The sequence below is a fragment of the Patiria miniata genome, unplaced genomic scaffold, assembly GCF_015706575.1.
Source record: "Patiria miniata isolate m_02_andy unplaced genomic scaffold, ASM1570657v1 HiC_scaffold_3, whole genome shotgun sequence".
NCBI lineage: Eukaryota > Metazoa > Echinodermata > Asteroidea > Valvatida > Asterinidae > Patiria > Patiria miniata.
In genome coordinates, this window is record NW_024037069.1 from 32,482,203 (window position 1) to 32,500,664 (window position 18,462).

The window sequence follows — 18,462 nt, forward strand, 5'->3', positions numbered from 1 at the left end:
GCAACAAATCACACCCCTGCCCCGCCCACTTAGCCTAGAATAAACGGCTAAATTTATCGCGGTAGAATTGCATTATAGAATCGCGTCAACGCAGCTTGTAAATTATTGTCCAGTTACATGATATACAAATGGATGCGGAACGCGTAAAATCTGAGACAAGCGAAACTTAGGGGCGTGGCTATAACTCGCAAACGGCGATAGGTCTATTACCACTAGGAAGAGCCCAATTAAACTCATGTGGGTGTAGTGTATTAGCCTATAGGAGGAAGGATAAGATGGTTAAGTAAGAGGGGTCTTTCATCCCAAAATGCGAGTGCGGACATCAGGGAACTTTTGACATTGTCGTATACGGTTTTAAAACTCAATGGTTCTTGAGTCTTGTATGCTAAATGGTATCACAATAGCAACCAATGAAAATGGTCTGCAAAATGAATAGATGTTTTCATCGACATAATCATGCACCGAACCTATTTCTTTATTTCTATGCAGTCCACTTTATTAAACAACCAAGGAAATGATCTGCATTTTTTCAAAGAACTTTTTTTCCTTATCTTAAATTAAATAATTCTGATTCAGAGGGCTAGGGAAATCTACCAAGTAGAATACCCCATGTGTAACAGATATGCACATCTCGCCGTTAAAATTTGTCATCTAGCAGCATCCATACGTTCATTTCACCCTGTACTCTATGTATTCTAGATGGAATTCGATTTATTTGGGAGCCCACACGTGGCGGCGCGCTTCAACTTTTCTGACTGTGATCGATGTCAAGCTTGAGTAAGCCGTCTGCTTCTGCTTCTTCTTCTGCTGGTACTTGTACACAACGCCCTGTTCAGTTGTGATTACAGGAAGGAACAGATGTCTATTTCTCCATGATTATACTTGTTAACTTGAATCTCTAAAACTGTTTGGCAGTTTTGTTATAGGAAGGTTGCAAAGGTAAAAATTGTACACAAAAATAGGACAAGGGGAGAACAAAACAGTTGATCGTCCGGTTTTTTTTTTTTTTTTCAAAAAGAGGAGGATGCATGAGGGCCTTTTTATTGTTTAGGCCTATATTTTAATTTTTTTTGCAAGATGGTTTAGGTTAAAAATGACCGCCAGCCTTAAAATTGATTAGCTATCCTACTACTAGAGTCAAAATTTTTAAACATGTATTTTATTAAAGCAAAATACAAGAAAAAGTTAGCTTTTTGAGACGAGAAAAAAGAAAATAAAGAAAAAAAAGATGCAGCTTCAAAAAAGGATGCGGGTGGGGACAATCAACTCTTTGTTTTTTTTACTTGGCCTTAGTGTACTACTACTAGTAGTGACATAGGCCTCGGGTCCCAAGTTATGTTAATCATAATTAATTTTCTTTTTTTAATTTATGTTTCAGGTTTCTTTTTAGAAAGATGGCATCGGCAGCTGCAGCAGCATCTAAGATCATCATTGATGGAAGTGTCATGGAAGGAGTAAGTCTCTGCGATACTTGCTAGCGGCTAGTGGGCTGGGAAGCTGCAGGGTTACCCCCCTCTATATTCCGGTATTCTCCACCCACCCCTAACACAATCAACATCTGGCTTCACCTGTCATGAGAATAAGCTCCTGAAAGCTGAAAAACATGTTTAGTATAAAGTCAAGCCAACTTTTCTTACTCTAACAAAATTCTCCAATTTAGAGGGTATGCTCAGCGTTTTCCCACACTTGACCTTGGTAGGGTCATGTTGTGCATCTGAGCATCTGATTTTGAGCTTGCATAAATTTGTTTAGCTGGAGACAAGTGAAAAGACAAAATAAATTGTAAATGTTTAATTTAAAAACAAAAAAGGAGATGGGCAGGGAAAAGGAAGCAGGCAGGGGTGAGAAACTGGTTTAATTTTTTTAATTGGCCTAATTGTATGTAGAGCCATATTCATTGTATTCCATGTTTTATGTTTCATTTACATGTTTAGGGCGGGCAGATTTTGCGGATTGCATCAGCTTTGAGTTGCCTGACCTGTCAACCAATCACAGTGCAGAAAGTCAGGGCTGGGAGGAGCAAGCCGGGACTAAGGTAAACAAGCTCCTCCTTCATTGGTCAATCTCTCTTGGTGACAGAGTTAACTTTGAGCCAATCACAGCAGATCTTACTTATCCTTGTATTCAAATGTTATCATTATGTACTTTATAAATGCCCTTCAGATAACTGCACTGAGCAGGAACTAAATTTGGGAAGTGGCATTTTTATGGCCAAAATGGTCAACCTATACTTTACTCTGTCTGACTGAGCCACTGACTGACAGACTGTGTTACTAAACTGAGACTGTAGCCGTGTCCGAATCACGTGGCTATGGCTAGCAATAACACACAAGTCTATGGCAAGTAGCTGCAGCCGCTAGCCAGCGCCTTCCATAGACCATTGTCATGTTGCGGCCATCTTGATTTTTTTCCCATTCAAATCAAAGTAACCAAAGCGAGGCTGGAAGGAAAAATAGTCTGGTTCCTTTTTGCACAAAAAACATTATCATTTAGCACTGTTATTGGATACAGGGAACATGCCTGCAATGGTGGCAGCATGATAGAGGTCTATAGGTGCACATGTTAATTCCGGTCGTAGCCGTGTGATTCGGAAACAGCCTTTCAAACTAAGTCTCACCAAATGAAGCTGTTCGGCTGAGACTGACCAGCTAACCAGCTGTCGAACATTTGGTTTCAACTCGATTTAGCAAGCCTCGTCTTATTGTTTTGAATCTGGAACAGACCCCAGCATTTGAGCGGCCTCCAGCTGGTCCGAGATCTCTGCTCCGGTGAGCTGATAGGAGGATCGGTAGGATCCACAGAGATCACTTTCATCCCGTCAAAGATTAAAGCAGGCAGATACGTGGCCGACACAAAGACTGCAGGGTAAGCGACAGTAGATTAAAAACACCCAGTCGCTGTGTTTATTGTTCTATTTCTTAAACTTGCCATATTTCAGTAACTGACAAACGGCATCGACAGCCAAAGAATGTTCATTCAGTATTTCTCCTTTTTTAATGACACAAAATATTCATTCAGCATTCCCCCCTTTTTAATACAGAACAACTTTGGAGAATTGTTAATACTTCACAATCTTTCCAAAAATGTTGAGATATTCCCCCTTCCCATTCCTCCAAAAAAAAGTCTCTTTTTTTAACTAACTAGGGACACCTGAAGTTAACGACTAAATTTCCTCTCTTTTTTGGAAGATTGTAAGTAATCATGAATATTATGCAAAATCTCCCCTAATAAATCAAACAAGCAGACAAGCCAACAAGCAAAGAAAATCAAAATTAAAAATTCTTACCTTTCGAAACAAATAGTGTATCTTTGCTTTTGTCTGTAGCTGCATCTCCATGCTCGTATTGGCAAACAAACTATGCAGCATACCGATAAAAACAAAGCTCCTCCAAAATTGTAAAAACAAGATCTTGCTAACACAAGAAATACAAGATGAATGGAATTATAATGCCCCCAAAATGTTTAACCAAGCACAGTTGATAAAATGTCGGAGAAATTAATTTCTTTTTACCCACCAATGGTTTGCTTTGTCTGATGTGTAGGAGTGTAGTCCTATTGATGCAGGTGTCCATGCCTTGTATGCTGTTTGCTGCTGGACTCACCCAGGTCACTCTTAAAGGGGGCACTAACGCTGAAATGGCACCTCAGATTGACTACACAACGCTAGTAAGAAGACGAGCATCAACAACATCCAGATGACTTCACTCAAATAAAAGCATCTTGTCAGAACTATAGATAAATAGACTGATCCATTTTGCTCCTGTTTCGCCCCCCCCAAAAAAAAAAATACCTTAGGTAAATTATCACAAACATTATAATACTTTTTGATTATCTAGCTGACAAGGCAAAATATTGTGTTGACATTTGAGTGAAGTTAGGTGGATGGTGCAAATGAAAAAAACAAAATTCAAATAAAAAAGTGGTCCCTCCCCTCCCTCCTCACCCCTCTACAGGAGTGTGTGCCTTATCCTACAGTTAGTTCTACCATGCACCTGGTTAGGCAATGGACTAGTCCATGTTGTCATGAGGGGTGGCACAGATACTGACATGGCTCCTCCTCTTGATCATTACATCATGGTAAGCTACCATGGAAAGGGAACAAAGCAGAAACTATTCTCTTTGCTTTTGAAAATAATAATGAATATTGAGACAATGGTGATTTGAGGTTCAAGTGCTCAGATCAAAGTTCTTGTTTTAAGAAACTGTGAGGCGTATGACATAATGCCATCTCTTTCTCCACCCCTCTCCTGGCCCCACCCCCTAATGGGGCATCTTTACTCCCTAGTAGTTTTGTTCCATTTAAAGTTAAACAAACACCTTTTCTGTTTTTTTTTTCTGTGTAGGTTTTCCAGCCAATGATCGAACGATTTGGAGTCCAATTTGAATGTGATGTGAAAAGAAGGTAGGGGTAATTTTTTTTCTCTTCATGACTTTTGAGACAAACTTAAATCTTATCTAATTTAATCTGTGATGAGACAGGAATATGACTTATTTCTTTCTTTCTTTCCTTGTTTCTTAATTTCTTTCTAATTTATTTCTTTGTTTTGTCCTAGGGGTTACTACCCTAAGGGTGGTGGAGAGATCCAAGTCCGTACAACCCCCATCCAGTGCCTTCAACCTGTGGACATCACCGATGTAGGCCAAGTCACAAAGATTGAAGGTCGAGCGTTTGTCGCTGGAGTCTTGCCTGTCAAGGTAGATCGTTTGAAACTTTAGACTTTTCAATAGGCCATTGAAATAAATGAAAGGCCGTAACGACTGCATTTTGGGGTTCAAACAGAAATGAATTCTAGGATTAATGGCCTAAGTTTCTGAAGGAAGTACTACAGAGCGTGCCAAAAAAGGGCAACATTCAGAAAACAAATAATTAAAATTGTTCAATGTTTTTTCTTCAGTGAAATTATATATTACGTTATAGCCTGACTATTTCTCAATCCACTTTTTACCCCATTCCATTTGGGTCCCTAGATCCAGAAATACAATCAGTTAAGTGAAAGGGTGTAGATTTTATTTGGCCACTCTCACCTGGACATGCTGAATCTGGGTTAAGCATTAGGCATGTTGCAGTTGGTGACATCACAGGTGAGAGTGACCCAAATAAAATGTACACCCTTTTACTTGATTATATTTCTGGATCTAGGGACCCAAATGGAATGGGGTAAAAAGGAGTGGATTGAGAAATAGTCAGGCTTTAACGTAATATATATAATTTCACTGAAGAAAAAAACATTAAGCAGTTTTAGTTATTGTTTTCTGAATGTTGCACTCTTTTGGCACGCTCTGTACGAGGTACATGTATTTGTCAAGTTTTTCCGTCATACTGTCTATGGAACTCCCTCCCCAAAATTGTTTTCCCTTGTACCCATATTCTTTCATAATTCATAAGAAAGATGCATTCAGTCACTATGACTTTTGTCACTTCTTCTGTACTAATTTGTAGCCCACACTTTGAGTGACTCTTGACATGTTTTTTGGGGAAATACTATAAAGAAAAATGAAAGGAAATCTGTGTTGCAGTACTTTCCACTTTTCTTTGTCATTGTGTGACTCTTGACATGGTGTTTGGGAAATATTTCAAAGAAAAACGAAAGGAAGTCTGTGTTGCAGTACTTCTTACTTTTCCTGTACCCGTTCTAGATTGCTAAAAGCATGGCCGACACAGCGAGCAGCATAATAAGCAGCAGATTTCCCAGTATTCCTGTACACGTCAAGGCCGTGCAAGAGGCTTCAGCTGTTGGCAATGGATGCGGTATCATGTGAGTAATTCATAAGGGACCATTGAAAAGATCAAGTTTTCATTTACATCATCTTTTTTGTGTAGTTATTTCAAGAGGTGTTATGTCAGCAGTGTTTGTGTAGGGATGATGTAATTCAGTATTTGTTTTTTCAAACCAACCAGCCGACTCTGGCAACATGGATGGCCGAGTGGGAAGACGTCTGCACTAGTAAGCAGGAGGTCGTGGGTTCGAGTCCCACCCGAGTAGTTTGTGAATTTTTTCTCACAATCACTCGGGTATGAGTATATAGTGTTTATAAAAATACGTCGGTTACAAGGGCAAAACCTAATATTAAATTTCTGAGCTGTAAACCTGTTTCTTAATACCTGCATCATTTCTAATGGTCGCTATCGTCAATTTTTTGAGGGAGAGTTCATGCATCAACCAAAAATGACAATGAACTGAATTAGAATTGTTAGAGTGATGGTGAACAATATTTATTCTATGGAGGGTAAATTAACCTCGAATGTCTTTAATAAAAATGCTATCTTGTAAATTTTTTCTATGCTTCCAACTGTAGGGCTTTCCTTTTTTTAATAATTTAGTATACGATTACTCAAAACTGTGCTTGACCGAATATTCTAAACTGCCAGCTGCAAGTGCGTGCTGCACCGGTAGAAAGTTGCACAAAGAGTGTGCCTTTTAAAATTTGCGTGCCGCGATCAATTATGGGGCTCTGGGGTGTTTTGCATCATTTTATTACTGTATAAGGGCTTTAACCTGCAAAAAGAATGTGAACAATGAACCGCCATCAACAAAAAAGAGTTACCATCGACAAAAAAAGTGGCACCTGACAATAAACCACCGCAACCTTACGATAAAATAATATCACAGTCACGTGTGTGTATGTCTAGTTTTTTTTAGTTTTCGAATATTCAGACCGACAAAAACTATTCGAATATTCGATTGATGATCAAAGTTTCTAGTATTCCTTATATTCGGGACAGCCCTATCCAACTCTTAACACAGTTTCCCTTGTTTTGTTTTTGTGGGTTTTTTTCTCCATTTTACATGTGGAGTAAGTTGCTTTTCCTTGACAGTACAAAACACTTCCAAGTTGTTGTTTTTGTCTATAGAGTGGTTGCTGATACAAGTACTGGTTGCAAACTGGCTGGATCTACCTTAGGAAAGAAAGGTTAGTATGGGCCACCATTGACGACTCAAGTCTGTGTCCTTTAAAATTTCCACCGGGCAGATAAACAGCGGCCTCTACAGTCCCTGCAAGGAGTCAATTGACATGAAACCCTAATGCCCTCAGCAGTTTTGCTTGGAACCTTCCTGTGTCTTCCAAGATCCATCACTGTGTGAGAAAGCCGACTGCAAATTCTTTGTTCTCAAAGCTCTCAAGGGGTATGAAACCCCATGTGAAGTCTTATACATGTACTTGTTTCGGACTTGCAAGGCAGAGTCACGCCGAACCAAAATGCATTTTTGGAGTGCTGTGGCCTCGTGGTTAAGGGCATTGGATTCGTGGTCTGTGGATAAAGCTGCAGGTTGTTGGTTCGAGTCCAGCCGGGGGTCATTGTGTGTGTGCCCTTGGGCAAGGCACTTTGTCACTCATTGCTTCTTTCCACCCAGGAGTAAATGGGTACCTGTGAGGGCAGATGGTTATTGTGATTGAATTAGCTTCCTTGCACCTAACAGGCTGCATGGAGCTGTATACTCCCCAGGGAGCTGAGATGGTATTTGGAATGTTTAATTGGCCAAATGACCAGGGGTGATAATAATGTAAAACGCTTTGATCTTAGTTAAAAGCGCTATATAAGAACCCGTTATTATTATTTATTATTTGGAGCGACTCCAAATGACCCAATTACAATTTGGTTTCAGAAAGGCAAAGTTAGTGTACTAATTTTTCATTGACTAGAATCCAAAGTCGTTAAAGACTGCAACAGTCAATCTTTCACATGTAGATACTCCTAATTGTTTCAAACACCATACTTTTAATTCAAATCTTTAAATAATTTTGTTTGGTCCAACACTTAGTTTGCCAGTCTGAAATGGGTGTTAGTGGCTTGGTTGAAGTAGGTTCCTGAATCCGCAAGAGTGGATTTTTAAGGAGGTGGGAGGTTTAGGATTAGAGTTAAAACTTCTCATCTTCATTTGCATCCTTTAGGTGTACCGGCTGAGCAAGTTGGCAAGGAAGCTGCTGAGATGCTCCTGAGGAATCTGGATCATGGAGGATGCGTGGATGAGTACTTACAAGACCAGGTAGGTAAAAGATGTTTCGTAAGAGCGAAGTGAAGTCTCTTGCAAGTGGTTTTTTTTTTAACAAACCAATCAGTATTTTTTAAAGACCAGATATAAATCAAACTATAAAATGTCAAATGTGACAAACTGAGTTGCAAATAAAAATAAAAACAGAATCACCAAAGATGAGCCAAAGTCTACAGTCACTTTTCTTAGTAGAAAGGGCTCAGATTGAAGAAAGCTGGTTCTAAATAGACCATTATCATGTCGCGGTCATCTTGATTTTTTCCTATTCAAATCAACGTAACCAAAGTGAGGCTGGAAGGAAAAATAGTCTGGTTCCTTTTAGCACAATAAACGGTATCATTCAGTATTGTTATTGGATACAGGGAACAGGACTGCAATGGTGGCAGCATGATAAAGGTCTGTATTGGAAACCTGGACAGTTCAATCATTCTTCGGTTTGGTTCTTAAAAAGATTATTCTTGGAAGTTTCGTTTTTAACAGGAAAGGGTCTGTTTATCAAAGTGTTCACCGTCTTTTATTATTTGCCTTTCAGTTGATTATTTTCATGGCCTTAGCCAGTGGGACCTCTAGAGTGTTGTCAGGACCACTGACGCTGCATACAAAAACAGCAATTCACGTCACTGAGAAACTAACCAAGGTAAGCCACATAGATGAATGAAAAAAGTAAAAACTTGTAAAGTATATCTAAAAACAGGCTGGAGTAGTTGGGGCTGGATAGCTGTTAGGCCTGCTGGGTTGAGTCGGACCTGATATTCTGACGTTGAGATAATTTCAAGGTTGAGCAAAGAAATTGACTAAAGCGGGTTTGAACCTGCAACCTCCAGATTACCGTTCCGGTGCTCTACCAACTGAGCTATCCAGCCCTTTGTTGGCGGTTCCCCATTTTGTCAATGTCTTAGTTCAAGGACGCTAGTCAGAAGCCATAAACCCAATATGCCACGTAGCCATAAACCCAATATGCCACGTAGCCAGGGATCTTGCGCAAAGTCACGATGCTAACAACATTAGCAATGCTGCAAACCTGGGAAATAGCAAGCGCAGATCACTCAAAAGAGGATACGTCCTTTTATTTACAAATTTTCAAATCAACCACAAAGGGAAACTGACTCGGTGCATTTTAATAGTTGGGTTTTTTTTAACGATGTGTAATTTTGATTTTCTTTATAGGCGAAATTCAATGTCCAAAAAGTCTTTGGTGAAGGCGATTCTGAGAGGAGTATAATAGAATGCGAGGGCATTGGACTACAGAGATAAAAGGTCAGATGTCTCACAAACAATGATGAAATGAAATATTCTTGAAGAAAAAAATTAAACGTTGCCAAAAAAAGATTTGAATAGGTATAGAACGACCTATTTTCGAGTAGTATAATAGGGGTTAAGTGGCACCACCAACGTCAAATTAGTCCGCCCCCCCCCCAAAAAAAATCCAAGTTGTTTCTGCGGTCATAAATTTTTTTTAAACAAAATTTGGGTCCCCCCCCCCTCCAAGCCTAATCCATTGGAAAGCTCTTGTTCTGAATCCAGTTATGCAAATATCTCAATTCTTAAAAAATCCGATTTTAAGCCCAATTTGTGGTGACAGGACACAAAAGTAATAAGTGTAATTTTATTTTCACAGCTCAGAATATGCCTTTGGTAGCAGGTACAAATGGCAGAAAATAGAGAATTTATTTTTGCAAAATGAAGTAGTTTTTGAGGCTGCATTAAAATTGGATTTTTGATGGTGAAAACCATTCTGCTTTGTAGTACTATGTGTGTTTTACTCTTAGAGTTATTAACGTCTGAGGAATATTTATAGTTTTGGCTTTTAAAGCTCGTTTTATTCAGGAAACCTCTTTAGGAAATGTACTGAGATTTCCTGTTTCATTTCAACTACTGAAATTAGTACACTTTTTTATTTTGAGGAAAATCTAAGTGGCTTGAGTTTGTACAAAGAGGTCATATTTACCCCAAGAACAACAAAAGTCTCAAATAAAACCTTGTCACAAAATAAAAGCAAATTTAAGAGGTTTTCTTTTCATTTCACTTTACAATTTATTTATAAACCTTTTATTTTAAAAAAAGGGAACAACTTAATTTAAAGTATGCTTTACCCGTTAAGTATTTTAAAAAGCTTCAAATTAAAAACAATAATTTACAGCATGAATACTTTATTGCTCGAAATAAGACGTGATTTCTTTGTGCAATTTTATATAGTTTACCCGGTTCTCTTTCACCACAAGTAGGACACCAGTAAGAAATTATATGATTTTTTTGGAGGAGAGATGTAATTGTTTGTGTAAGATTTGCATTTTGAAATATGTCAGTGGTCAGAAAGAGAGAAAATAAATAGTATTTTCTTTGGTAATTAATAGGAATTTAAAAGCATCACTTCCATTTATTCTAAAAGTAACCTGCTGAATTATTTATCAAAAAGCTTACTTGGATTAAAGATTGTACCGGTTTCTGGTATGTGCGTGCGTCGCCGTGGCCATACGCGTCGGCAAAATTAAAAAGGTTTTTTTTCAATGTAAGACTGGTTTGACTGGAATCCTGCTGCTGCACAATTTTAACGTGCTTTTTGATGGGGTTTCGATGGAGTATAAGCTTGATGTGGCCTCTCTGGGCTCCCATATATTTTGCACTAAATTTAGTCAGGCACCATTTGCAGTCATCAGCTGACATTTGAAGGGAAAAAAAAGTTAAAAAAAGAAAGAAAAAAAGCCATGTCGCTGCACCACTTTTGGGGCAAGCACCATACCAGAAACCGAAGCCTTTTGTTTTTGGCCTTAACACCCCGTGAAATTATTCTGTCTGGCTTGCTGTCATTTAGAAGAAATCAAGCAATTTAGAAAATTGTTGGAAATAATGAGTTCTATTGATTAAATCGTGTTTCATGATCAAAAGGTTGTGCATTGTTTTTCATAGTTTTCTCAAAAAGTGTAATATCCAGCGAGCTGAAATTTGACCAGGTTAGGTTTGGAACATTCTTCTTTGGATCTTGAGTGGTGTTATTATTGGAAACAAACAAAAACATGAAAAGCAAATGATCCTATTATGCCTATAAAAGAATCGATACATAAAACAGCTAATCAAAATTAAAAATGTTGAACTTTTACAGAAATTAAAAATTTAGTCAGAAAGGGAGCATATAATTTTAATGACACCTTTCCCTGATAACTTTGATTCACCCCAAAAATATCAATCCTGATTACCATAAAAAACAATATACATACTTGTACAATATTTACAAACAGAAGCGTGAAGAAATGGACAGGTCACCTAACTGAGGTGTTTTGTAGCCAGAGTATTCTATGGACCAGAACCACCAGGGTCATTAAAGGTACTAGACTTGACGATCTCTGAGGAATGCATCCGTTGCGATGGGGATGCATCTCCAGGGCAACACTGTCCTCAAGATAGTTGTGATGCTTGGGTGTTTCTGTGGAGAAACAAGTGGAAAAAAACATCAAAATCGATCCAGCGATGAACTTTAAAAACCTCCCTTCAATTCAAGTTTATCCAGTAATGTTTTAGGAGTTGCAAATAGAGTTTCTTGTCAATATCAGGTTTTGCCCTTCACTGACTTATATTTGTTTCCATCTTTCACTCGGGAGGTAACACACTGAGTACATGTATACAGCATTTATGCATCGGTGAAGGGCAACACCTAATATTGATTTACATCACCCCGTCGCAAATACATCTTATGAAGCCTTTCATTTCTTGAAGTTTTTTGTTAACTCAACAAGAAAATAATCACAGCAAAGATGAGTACGGTACTCGAACCCCCAATTTTCTGTGTCTGTGTGCTTAACTAGTGCAGACAGATGCAGGTCATGGGTTCAGGTCCCACCTGAGTGAGCTTGTGATTTTTCTCAAAAGCTCCCAGATACTGCGAACAGCACTAAGATAGTACTCATAAAGTCAAGTGTAGAAGGGCAAATGTTCCATACTAACATCGGAGATTTCTGCCAGTCAATCAAAAGTCAAGTACCAAGTCAGTTACAATTCAGTTTCAAGTGATGCCACAAATGGAATGTGTTCTTTCAAAACCAGACAGCTTGAAGCAAAGATACGGCCAAAAACCCATTGGTGATTTTTTTTTTAATTCATTTCTTGGGCAAATTGTTTGTCAAAATGTTATATGTATAACAACTGTTAATAGTTTCAGACAGTAATTTTGTCTTTAAAGGTGATTTTGGGGGGATGATCTGTAGAGTTGGGTAATTTTGTACAGTATCAGTTCAAGAAATGTATTACCAAAAAGTTTCAAAGGCAGTTTCTCCGTTGTCATTTTTGTAACATCAAGAACTTGTTATGAGCATATTATCTTCCAAGGGAAAGTACATTTCCAACACATTAAAACCACATTGCAGAGGAAGATCCATATTTAATCAATATTAAACAAAAAGCTCGTTTTCGACCAGCATCTGAGAAGAGTCCATTTTGGACAGAAGCAGTCACAAATAAGTTCAGAACTAACAGAATTAACAAGGATTGTCAAAGTTCACAGCCAGTAACTTGAGACTAGCTTGAGATGACTTGAGAGGACCTTTGAATGCAGCTCGTAACAAAACTTACATCTGCCTGCAACAAAGATACCACCGAAAGGCTTTCTTTCTTACCTGGTTCCTCTCTGCATCCTTCCAACTCGTGTCTTCTGCACTCAAACACGCCGTCCACGCACAGGCAGTAGCTGCAGTTCCGGTACACCCAGTCGCCGTGGTTGACGGCGTCGCAGCTGCCGTTCACGCGGTGCTCGCAGTACCGCCCGGTGTACTCAGCTTTACAGAAGCAGAACGATCGAAGGAAGCCCGTGCCGCCGTTCATGCAGTGGGTGGAATCGTGTCTGTACGCGGCTGTTGATGCGAACAGATCAGGTAAATGTCATCAGGTTAAAAATGTGACCATGCAATGTTTAATAGTTTCATTTTCTTTTAAGAGAGGATTGGCAAAAATCAGGGGTATCATTACAAAGACTAGTGTGGAAAAGGCAAATACTATTCAAGTACATGTTCAACTTGGGGAGGCGGGGGGATACCCCGTGTTATTTGTTCCAACTTCTTAATGTGAAAGCTCTTAATTCAAGGACTGGCAAAAACAAGGGGCACCCGAAAAGTGTGAAAAAAGCATACATTTTTCGGTAATAAACTGAAAAATAGCACATATCCTGTTAATATTTCGAGAAAAGGTTCATATAGGTCCATCTTTTTACGACTTTTCTTTTAGTAAAATCAACCCCTAATTAGGTTGTAAACTTAGTTGAAATTTAGGTATGATCGAGAAATGGCCAAAAAAAATGTGTTACTGTTGCTCCCTCCTTTCAACCATAAAAAGAACTTCTGAATTTATGCCATCTCCATTTCTACCAGAGATTTCCCACCCGTTTTTACGCAGATGTTATTGAACATGATGTGTGCCCCCTCCCCCACTCTGACAACGATCCGCCCCCGATAAGGAAAAGGCTATACCACTACCAGCAACTTATTTACGCGTACTATGCTTCAAATGACCCCATTTATTGACAAAATGACCCCAATCTAAAACCCTGGACACGGGCACCTGCGTCCCCTCAGAATTGGCAGAGATACACCCCTATTGTCATCCCTGTTGCCCACCTTATCCCCTTAGTGTGGTTTATTTCACGCGGACAAGGAGAGTCAGTTAACCAGGATTACGTCCTGTGGCGACAGTCAGTCACGAACCATTATCATTCTGATCCCACCACTTCAAAATGTAATCCTCGGGTTTAACTTGAGTCATTGGAAGCTTCAACATTGATTAGTGTTGGAGCGTCTCATTATCAAGGCTTTGATGTTGGAGATTGGGAGAGCAGGTTTTGTTCTGAGGAACAGTAAACGGTCATTGAGATTGCACCAATAGGAATGTATCTACGTGGCAAAACACTGCATATCGTATGAACCCAGTTGATTGTTATCACAAAACTCGCAATTTCCACCTTTTAAAATCTTTTTCTTTATTTTCCCAATTTGTTTTAATTTTCCCACTTTTTTTTCAATGACCACATCAAAAAAATACATTGATCATCCATGAACCACCATGAATTTCATCACAAACTCTTCCCTCAAACTCTTGCATCCGCAGTTGTCATTTTCTTTCTATCTTGGAAACAGGTCAACTCGTACGCGAACCAACTCGTACGCGAGTCAACTCGTACGCGGATTGGTCAACTCGTACGCGAAACAACTCGTACGCGAACCAACTCGTACGCGTGCCAACTCGTACGCGAGCCAACTCGTACGCGAACCAACTCGTACGCGAACCAACTCGTACGCGGGCCGTTTTAGGAGTGGTTTCGAGGATTGGGTTGGCATGGTTGGGAAGAATTTGGAGGGCGCTGTGCGTTGCTGCGGTAACATGACGTGGGGCGAGACGGCTCTATAGTGTGACGGGTAGTCCGTAGTTCAATGTGTGACCGTTGTGTGTGATTGGGAGTGAACCCGTGAATGATGATAATAAAGTAACTGATTTTTGTAAATTCTGATTTTAACAAAAAATAAAAGTCAACTCCCCATTTTTTCTTTTTTTTACAAAATATTATTTGGATATATAATAATTAGGACTAAAAAAACTATCTGACCCAAGCAAAAAACTGGCGGACGCTGTCCGTACAACTGTATAAGCATGCGTGATGCTATATTCCTTTTTTTTTTTTTATAGTAGCTCCTTTTTATACAATAGACCTCGCAAAAATCGGTGTTTTCTTGTCATTGTACTTGTCTAACCAACCAGCAATTGTACCGCGGCATACACAGGTTACAGCGATTCAATCATGCAGTCTTTATACAGTGCGCGGTGCGGCGGGAACCTATCATACTGCACTGGTTATCGCGAAGACAACTTCCCAATCAATCAAGCGAACTTGTAAAAAAACAAACAAACAAACGCAGAATTCTTCTCTAAAAAATCGCGAATGTAAGTAGCACTGGCGGATTCAAAAATCAACTACATTTAATTTGAAAATCTCAACCTTTCAGAAAAGGTAAAATTATGCCGACCTACCGTACCGAACCTAATTTCATCTGTCCATGTGAGCTAAACCAATCGTCTAAAGTCACGCGTACGAGTTGGTCCGCGTACGAGTTGGTCCGCGTACGAGTCGGTCCGCGTACGAGTCGGTCCACGTACGAGTCGGTTCGCGTACGAATTGACCCGCGTACGAGTTGGTCGCGTACGAGTTGGTTCGCGTACGAGTTGACCTGTATTCTCTATCTTGACCCAAAACCCTAAATTTCGCAAGTCCTTCAGTTAGTTAAGAATGGTCATTATAGGTACATAGCTTGGACTATTTCTTTGTTTGTGGGATACTTTTTGGGAGGACACCCTGTAAAAGTGACAATTAATACCAATTCATTTTTTTTTTTTAAGATTGAGGGTAAAAATGGCTACAGTTTCTTACTGGGTTCCCTGATATCTTCTCTTGGTTTGTGCCGAGTGGTGGCAGCACCACCCCTCCCTTTGCCACCGGTATCGTTGAGTCTCCACAGCTTGCTGCGGCCCGTTGACCCGCTGGATACGGACCCCGTGGCCGGGACTTCGGTGGAATAGGTGAAATGATCCAATTCAAGCACGACTTCCCGAAATTGGCCTAAAGAAAAATTGAAGATATATTGACGAAATTAGCAGCCCAGACACGTAACTCTCAGTGCTTAAGCTTTGTAAATTGTAAAACATTTCGGATTTTTTCTTCTTCAATTCCTTACCAAAACAGGACAGCAGTTGAATCTGAAACTAATCTCGAAATTGTAATGAATCTGTTCGGATTCGTTTCACCACATGTCAATAATTATCAAGTTGAAAGTTCCAATAAACATCTGCTCATCAATGCCGCATGTTTGAAGGGAAGACCCGGAACAGTTTACTAATCACGGCCGAACTTCATCTTTAAAAGTTTTAGTTTTCATAAAAGGCAAAGTTCTGCTTTAAACTTAGGAAAGCATGGATAGAGTGGAGGGAAAAAAAGGAATTGTAAAAAAAAAAAATTGTCCAAAAATTGAAAAATTAGGGGCAGGCTTTAATTAAAATTAAACTATACTTTGAAAACTACTTGAAACGTGCATTCTCGAAAACAAAGTTTTAAAAATGGACACAGTTTTTTCGGGACGGGTGCTTCCAAATGAGCCATGTTCACTGTAAAGTGTATTCACTGAATGCATACATTCTTAAGATAATGTTTTAGCGTAACTGTTTAATCGGTGTAGAAACCCGACTCCCTCTCCATTGCCGTAATCTCTCAACAGGTGTTGCTGGGTAAACACATTCACAATCGTGAGTCACTGCCATGGACTGGTTGAGTAGGACCACCTCGTGTTTGTTTACGGTATTAACATGATGACCATACCTCTGCACTATCATCATGGTCAAACATTACAGCATACAAGTCCATTGTGTCGGCAGATAGTGCTTGCTACTCGCGTTTCCAAGAACTACGACTTTTGGACGAATTTGTAAGACATGTTAGAGTTTCAAGGACTTATTGTTAAAGACTGATGGCATCCTCGATGTTTCTAGTACCATTTAGGGCCATCAATTTCGCAGAAAAAGCTTGGAATTTTCCTGCTGGACTTTTCTCAAGTTTTTGTTTTTGTTCAGGCAAAGTTCCATGAAAGCTCAAACGCAGTCTTGAAAAAAAAGTATGGAAACAAACTTTTGAAAATGCTCACCTCTCTTGCGTTCCGAAGCAGCTCCCGAAGCCAAAACGATTACAAACAGACAAACGAAGAGTACCCTGCAAATGGAGGGAGGGGGATGGAAAATGAAAACACAAATCGTACTTAAGCAATAGAGGAAGGAAACATATTGCGGGGGAGACGCAAAATTTGTGCCAATTTGCAAAATCGTAGCAAATTACATATGTATTGCGTAAATTAACTACAAAATGCTGGTTACGAACGTTTGGGAAGAGGAGTATACGATTTTTGGGAGTATTTATTGACATGTTTTTCTGACCCTATTGTGTTGACAACCGCGCCATAAAAATAACGAAACCTTGTTTGTCGGCCCTCTACCTTTTCCCCACTGTCAGACTGTTGAATCCCAAATTCAGGTCAAAATGTCAACAATGTTTATCTTTGAAACGATGTTAAAGCATATTGAATTATGTATCCTGGTGAAACAAGTTTAGCTGCATGGATAAACCGCATTCCGACACATTTATATTTTTGGTCAAAGGGTGGGGAAGTACAGCTGATGGAAAGAATACAGACAGAGTCTATGGGGAATCTGTGCTAAACCTTTTAAGATTTTCAGTATGTTTCTTTTCTATAAAAAGTTGACTGAAAATCATTTATAAATGGAGAAAAAGTCAGACTCCTGCATTCTATCAAACGAAATTGATGAGGGTGGTCATAGGTATTAAAATGTTCAGGGACATTTATTCTTGGTATTCATGATCTCACCATACCACAAACCCCGTGCGTGGAAGCACATGTACATCACTAACCCACACCCAAGCATGCACGACCAGCTGATAACATCCAATGGTTACCCCATCCAATTGCCAACGCAACGACAACCCAGTGCAAGTCCCCGTACTTACCCGTAATCAGCTGTAAGTTGCATGGCAACTCCTCCCTCAAATGCTAGGGGAAGCAGAACCAACCATCCAGTCAATCTGTAGTTATAATCCACAAGCTATGCCCGTCAAGTTTGGCTCAGTTTCAGGAAAACATTTCCACAAGATTTCGGTAAAGATCCAGGAGCGAGTATCTGCAGTGATCCAACAGTTCAAGCCCTTCTTGAAGGAAGTCTTGCACCAAAGCCAAAGCAGCTAGCCTAGCCCCAAGGCGGGAACGTTGTCCTTGTTCTGCCTGTCTTGTCAATGAACTCAGCCAAGCGTACCAAGTCCAGAGCCAACGTTGATTCAGCTCGGCTTGATTGACGGCTACCCTTTTCACACTTTACCGCGATGGGGGCACAATGGTTTCCCTGGAAGCCCAGCCCATGTGAGCCCACCAACTGGTTTGGGTATTCAGTATAAGGGCCCTTTGTGGTTGTCTAATCCCCCGTTCAAGAAAACAATGGATAGTAATTATGCAAATAAGGGTGGATAGGCTGTTGCTGCTGCTGCTGATATGCAGTTACGGGAGCGCTGGGGGAGTTCTATTATGGTAAGATGTGGTGAGACCATACTATGGGAATGGTTTGGTATGGGATATTCGTCACTATAGGTGCACACCTGGACTCAAGATGCATTCAAAGATCAAGAGCAGCTGTGCGCAGTAAAGATGGTTTAGCTCTGGCAAGAGGAACGTTGTGAGCGTTCGTTTAGGTCTTATGTTTCCACTTGTTATCTTTATGTTTTAAATCTTAAAATTTCCAGCTTCTTGGCTTATCTAGGGTTTTCTTTTTATTTTAAGCCCATTAGGCTCACGCGTTTGATTGGAAGTTTTCCCGAGCCCTTCAATTAATGACAATTTCTTGGGAGGAGAGGAGGAGGGGCGGATCCGGGGGAGGCGCGGATGGG

The 18,462-nt window shown here is 39.8% G+C and overlaps 2 protein-coding genes across 5 annotated transcripts; one reads left to right on the plus strand and one right to left on the minus strand.

Moving 5' to 3' along the window:
- The first annotated feature begins 710 nt into the window (after nt 1–710).
- LOC119738435 (RNA 3'-terminal phosphate cyclase-like) lies at nt 711–9,407 on the plus strand. 2 transcript variants are annotated; one of them, XM_038213331.1, is made up of 12 exons: nt 711–777; nt 1,379–1,454; nt 1,935–2,035; nt 2,722–2,865; nt 3,543–3,666; nt 4,344–4,402; nt 4,554–4,695; nt 5,638–5,756; nt 6,854–6,912; nt 7,894–7,988; nt 8,527–8,631; nt 9,162–9,407. In XM_038213331.1, the coding sequence occupies exons 2-12, from the start codon at nt 1,395–1,397 to the stop codon at nt 9,246–9,248; spliced, it is 1,095 nt and encodes a 364-aa protein (XP_038069259.1). In that variant the 5' UTR covers nt 711–777; nt 1,379–1,394; the 3' UTR covers nt 9,249–9,407. The 2 variants fall into 2 exon arrangements, with proteins under 2 accessions (XP_038069259.1, XP_038069258.1); XM_038213330.1 differs by having other exon boundaries at nt 764–939.
- A 1,371-nt stretch (nt 9,408–10,778) lies between these two features.
- Nucleotides 10,779–17,885, minus strand: LOC119738348 (cryptic protein-like). 3 transcript variants are annotated; one of them, XM_038213210.1, is made up of 5 exons: nt 17,536–17,864; nt 16,661–16,725; nt 15,397–15,570; nt 12,602–12,835; nt 10,783–11,415 (listed from the first exon to the last, which is right to left on the minus strand). In XM_038213210.1, the coding sequence occupies exons 1-5, from the start codon at nt 17,556–17,558 to the stop codon at nt 11,252–11,254; spliced, it is 660 nt and encodes a 219-aa protein (XP_038069138.1). In that variant the 5' UTR covers nt 17,559–17,864; the 3' UTR covers nt 10,783–11,251. The 3 variants fall into 3 exon arrangements, with proteins under 3 accessions (XP_038069139.1, XP_038069138.1, XP_038069137.1); XM_038213209.1 differs by having other exon boundaries at nt 10,784–11,415; nt 15,397–15,585; nt 17,536–17,850; XM_038213211.1 differs by lacking the exon at nt 15,397–15,570 and having other exon boundaries at nt 10,779–11,415; nt 17,536–17,885.
- Nucleotides 17,886–18,462: the final 577 nt, after the last annotated feature.